Source organism: Phymastichus coffea, unplaced genomic scaffold, assembly GCF_024137745.1.
Source record: "Phymastichus coffea isolate CEN01 unplaced genomic scaffold, Cenicafe_Pcof_1.1 PCOF00003, whole genome shotgun sequence".
Taxonomy (NCBI): Eukaryota; Metazoa; Arthropoda; class Insecta; order Hymenoptera; family Eulophidae; genus Phymastichus; species Phymastichus coffea.
Genome location: NW_026706814.1, coordinates 13251787 through 13257462, shown reverse-complemented (window position 1 = coordinate 13257462; position 5676 = coordinate 13251787). Strand labels below are relative to the sequence as shown.

General features: G+C 28.1%; 1 protein-coding gene across 1 annotated transcript; it reads right to left on the bottom strand.

Moving 5' to 3' along the window:
- Positions 1 to 1950: 1950 nt before the first annotated feature.
- LOC131666017 (juvenile hormone esterase-like) lies at positions 1951 to 5290 on the bottom strand. Its single transcript, XM_058938340.1, has 11 exons — positions 5069 to 5290; positions 4862 to 5002; positions 4620 to 4782; positions 4365 to 4550; positions 4088 to 4287; positions 3690 to 3852; positions 3441 to 3601; positions 2756 to 2927; positions 2416 to 2548; positions 2129 to 2344; positions 1951 to 2046 (listed from the first exon to the last, which is right to left on the bottom strand). Exons 1-11 carry the CDS (start codon positions 5288 to 5290, stop codon positions 1965 to 1967), a joined length of 1839 nt encoding a protein of 612 aa, XP_058794323.1. The 3' UTR covers positions 1951 to 1964.
- Between the last annotated feature and the right edge of the window lie 386 nt (positions 5291 to 5676).

Here is a 5676-nt window from a genome sequence, read left to right as displayed (position 1 = left end):
TTGCAATTTATCTAATTTAAAAACAGAAAAATACTCGTCTTCTGCATACATATAAATATATTAAACATTTGGCGATTCAGTCCCTACAAATAAATACACATCTTACAAATGTATTTTTCGTTAAGCAACAGGAATATGTTCTAAAAAACTATATTATCAACGTTCACAATTTTTTAAATAATATAAATATTTTGCAATAACAATTATTTTTAAGGAAATAATTTCTTCACGAACATTTTTTACAAACAAAATGAAAAATCGTACCTCTGAAATTATATTAATTATGTCAAATAATATTGTTAAATAATATATCGAAATAGTATGTTGTAAGTAACGCTTCAATCACACGATAATTTGTATCATATTGTATCTGAACAAATTTACCAAATCTTGATGAATCATGATTGCATTTTGTACCAGCATGACTGAATTATAATATATAATACAGCTTGTAATACTATTAAAAATGCTAGAATTTTTTTTTTTAAATTAATCTTTTGTGTCCATATTTGTGAGATACAAGATAGCAAGTACTGCGTTGACAGTTTTTCCAGCTCCCGATTTACCAGTATTAATTAAAGTTTGATCGTAATTTTCTCTGTGATTAAAATTAAAAAAATTAAATTGTTCAGCATTAATAACGTTCATTTTTTGAGAAATTCATCGAATTAAAAATAATTTGTATCAACCTTTCTAATGTCGCACGAACATTTTCGGCAACTCCAAAGATATGTGGTTCTGAATATCTTGAAGAATATTTTCGATAATTGATAATTTTGTAGTCGTAATCAGGCAAATCACAATTTGGATTTAAAACAATAGTGAACATTCCAAAATAGCTGTAACTACTATATGATGCGAATCGCGATTTCAATTTTTGCAAAATTATTGCCTCGTGAATAACGATCAGTGGGTTTAAATTGCTTCGAAAATCAAAAGAACTGTCTTTTACTAGTTTCAGAGGTGGATAGTGTGATATTCAAAATTTGTGTTTCTCTGGAATCCTCTGTTTTTATGAGAAGTTTGTTTTGATGAGTGTTATAGTCTTCCAAAATACTTGCACTTTCCCAGACTTTGTTTGGGTGTGGAATCCACACTCTCATTCCCTCATGTAATTTTTAGAATCAGAAGAATATCGTTATTAAAGATGAAATAAAGCACCATTTAAAACCATCACATTCATGTTAATATCGAATATCATATTACTTTCTTACGTATTACACTGAATATAAAGAAACGCTATGTTATAGACGTACTCGCTATACGTACTCGCTATACGTACACAAACAATAAACAATTTTATTGTTAGAAAATAATATATCATTTTATTTATATTACAATAATAAATTATACTGCTTGTTGAATAAACGTTTAATTGCAAATAAAAAATGGTTAATTATTTTACATTACTAATTCAAGTTACTGCTTTTCTTTTTGTTCAAAATTGTAAATAATATAATTATTACCTTTTTATATCAACTTTGGTCGTCATGATTTCAAAAAAACAAGCAGCATTAATTTTTGATAAAAAATCTACCTGAAAGACGTTAAATATTAAAAAAAAGCAACTATTTAAACAATTGGATGTCAGATCTGTCAACGCACTTTTAAAACTGAAAAGATATATTCGAAATCTCAACCAACTTTGTATCCTGAAACCGGTTGTACCATCAGATTTATCAACCGCTTATTATTTTGAAAAAAAAAACGATTATTTCACTATCAAAATATCTTTCATAGGTAAATATAGAAAAATAACGTTCTTACCGTTCTAAGTATGATCAGTTTTTATTATGAAAATGAGTTCATAATATTTTATTGTTGAATAATTAAATATATTGATCGGACTTTTTATCACAATATTTTAAATCTCTAAGGATTGTAGAAAAATAACACCACTAAACACGTTTATAAAACTTGACATTCGATAGGATTTTATTTATATATAAATTCTCATTTTACAATTATGTAAATTTGGGTAAGCTGCTTGGTATAATATCTTTGATTTTTTGTTTGATTATTTTACCAGAACTTTTTAATGGATTCCTAAAACACATAGTGAATAATTATTTTTTCAAACGTAATTATATTAATTGATTTCTAGTTACGTGATATATTTTCTGCTTACAAGGCCTTAATTTTGTTTATTAGATCACCGACACATCCAGTTTGAATCGGCAGAATAGCTAGATTAGCAGTTTCGATAAGTTCAACTCGTGTATCAACTGGATTTTCTTTTATGGCAAGATCCTGATTGAATTCCAAATATTCATCAGATTTACGTGAATCTGGCCAGGTGATGCCTTGCAATAATGTATCTTTATGGCCGTTTGGAGTCGGGTTACTATAAATATAAATTGTGATATAAGAATCCTATATTATTATCTAATAGTATTACAGAAATTATAAGTTCACCCGTATTTAGCGAAATTCGTCCAAAAACGAACCATTCTTCGACGAGTTATATATGTAGGATCATCCGAACTCAAAGAGATATTTGCTAAAGTGAGATGGAATAAATAAGGTAAATCATCTGCATGAGCCGTACCTGCAATACAGAACATATTCTATTAAGATTTATTTTTGTAGTATGTATTACAAAATTGACTATAATTTAAAAATTTTCGTAAGTTGTAATGGATTCATGATCACTATAATTAATCGGAAATAATAAAATTCTCGTTAATTATTAGTACCAGAAAAATAGAAAATAGTTTTATTTTAAAGTAATGTATATCCTAGTTAAAGAGCGTACCATTCAAATTTATATTATAAATTTGTTTGTGAAGCGGATTACTCGTGTTATAAGAAAAGCGATAAAAATAAACTGGATGTTCACTTTGCTGATTTAGTAAAGTTTTCTTTAAATTAATTCCAGCCTTGAATAGAATATTTGATGTTTCCTGAAATGGTATACATATAGTCTTCTAAATAATATTCCATTATAAAATATCAAATTATAAAACGATAAATGTAAAATATCTTGCCGAATTGAAAGGCAAAATGCGAGTTAAGTTTCATATAAAAATAATAATAATTATTATTATTATTGTTATTATTATTACTACTTTCAGAACTACGTTCATGTGGTACGCTACAAAGGTACGCTGGTATTTGTACGTCTTAGCCCATTTTCGGAAGGGCGCAAGGAGGTTTTTACATGCATCATACTGAATCTATAGTTTAAAATGAATTCTTGACCACCAGAATCTCGGTAACAAACATATGAAAATTTCATTTCTGATAATTTTCACATGCCTGGGACTCGAACCCACGACGTATTGTACAAAAACCTGAGCTTTTACTTACTAAGCCGCGGTGCATCCAATATATAAATTACAATTTTACTTTTATTATACGTTGAAATATTACTTTTTATCTTCTGACATATTCTAATTTTCTCATGTACCACAATTTATAAAGTGGTGACTTTGACTTACATCAATTAATTTCATTATTGCCATATTTGTAAAATCAACTATTTTATCAGCTTTCATTGAAAATACTTTTTGAGTAATTGGTAATGAAATTGGCGACTTTTCAGGTAAAGTTTTTAAAACGCTTGAGGCAAAAGTTACAAAATCTAAAATTGATGCAAAGCCTAAAAAGGATAACATTTTATAAGCAACAATCCTCTTACATCTTACTCTTCAATCTTTGACGTTTTCATTTGAGTGCTATATACTTACTTCCAGCATAAAACAAAGTCTCATGAGCTGTAAAACCAGTAATATGTGGAACTTTATTAAAGTCGCCTACTAGATATTTATAAAATGAACATTTAGTTAAAAACTTTTCTTCATTTTTAGCAATACTGGCATTTTCAATCGTTGGTTTGAACGGTGGATCGGCCTAAATATTATTTTAATAGAAATATGAAACTATGTAAATAAATTCATATATATATATATATATATATATATATATATATATATATATATATATATATATTTATATAGATAATTTGTAATATTAATTTATATCATTCGATATATGTATCAAGCATATAAGAGTAATAAAAAAGTCGGATTGATATTGTAATAAGTCAGATATAAAATCACTAGACATTTCATATGTTTGTTCTTACCATTCCCATCGCTTCAGCTTTTGTCATAATTTCAACAGCTGAAGCTTGATATAAACTTTGTAGAGCTGTAGTCGCACTGAGGGTCGTTTTACCTAACTTTTTAACTAATTTAAAAGCTTGTTTCACGGCAATTTTCGGTGTATGAAAAGCCCACGGACATAAAGGAGAGCCACTCATTGCAATTGATCGATGAAATAAACCTTGAAAAAGAAAATATAGAAATTAACTCAAACAATAAATCAATCTGAAGTTCATTGAAAAAATAAAGGCGAAATACCTTGAGACATTTCAGATAATCCATGTAAATCTACTGAAACAGCACCAGCACTTTGACCAAAAATAGTTACGTTATCTGGGTTGCCTCCAAAATGGTGAATGTTCTCTTTAACCCAACGTAACACTAAATTCTGATCTTTGAGCCCAGCATTTCCAGTCGCGTTCTCATGATTCAAATTCAAAAATCCTACACAGAACAATTTTATATTTTATAATTTTACTATTTCGAATTATTTTTGATCATTTCAGATTTTACCCAGTGGTCCTACACGATAATTGAATGTTACAACAACAACACCATCTTCTATCATGAAATCAGGACCATAAAAAGAACTATTTCCATATCCACCTTTGAACGATCCTCCGTATATCCAAACCATAACAGGTAATAGATTGGAATCGTCATTTTGTAAATCAAGCTGCTTAAACAACATTGCATTTTATTACCACAATCCTAATAGATTTTTAATATGTTTGTTATTTTACAAATAGAATAACCTTTGGGGTGTAAACATTCAAATACAAGCAATCTTCTGATCCTGTGTAGTTTGTCTGATAGATAAAATCCTTTTGAACACAGTTCGGCCCTTCGATTCGCGTGCTTATAATATCTTGCCATGGATTTTTTGGAACCGGTGGCTACGAAAAGTAAAATGGTTGATTCATTCAATCATCGAAATTAAAATGTAAATCGAGTAAACTTACTTTGAATCTTAAATATCCCAATGGTGGTTCAGCATATGGAATGCCTTTGAATGAAGAATATTCAACGGAATCGACTACTGTTTTTAAAACTTCCCCTTGCACTGGTCCTTTAGATGTTTGCACAACTTGAGTATCTTTCGCTTCTATTCCAATTATGAGTATATGTAAAAGGTAGAATCTTAAATTCAAAGTACGCATAATGAAACAGTACTTCTTATTCATCTCTGAAAGCTTAGTATATATTAATAAACTTTTTAAATATTTATTCTATGAAGAAAAATGAATATAGTAGCATACTTTCAAAAGTCACTCTACAATTAGTTTTCAAAAGTTTGATGATAATAAATATTCAATATACGACAATTATTGTATTCACGTCAGCTTTTTACGTAAATTGATTTACTGACGTTATAAAGCAAATTACATAAGAAACATGTATAAATATTATTACAGTTAGGTAAATAATCCAATTTAATTTATAGATTAAATTTGTTGAATTTAAACGTTCACGCACTATCATGTTAAATATAAAATAAATAGTTATGTATATGTTACCCAAAATTTTTTCCTCTTTATGTCGAAAAAATACGGAGTCAAAAACTGGTTGA

Coding starts and splice junctions, on each gene's coding strand:
- LOC131666017 (XM_058938340.1), bottom strand. CDS start 5,290: ATGAATAAGAAGTACTGTTTCATTATGCGTACTTTGAATTTAAGATTC. Junction 4,551..4,619: donor TTATCGTGTAGGACCACTGG/GTAAAATCTGAA, acceptor TGTTCTGTGTAG/GATTTTTGAATTTGAATCAT. Junction 3,853..4,087: donor AAGCTGAAGCGATGGGAATG/GTAAGAACAAAC, acceptor AATAATATTTAG/GCCGATCCACCGTTCAAACC.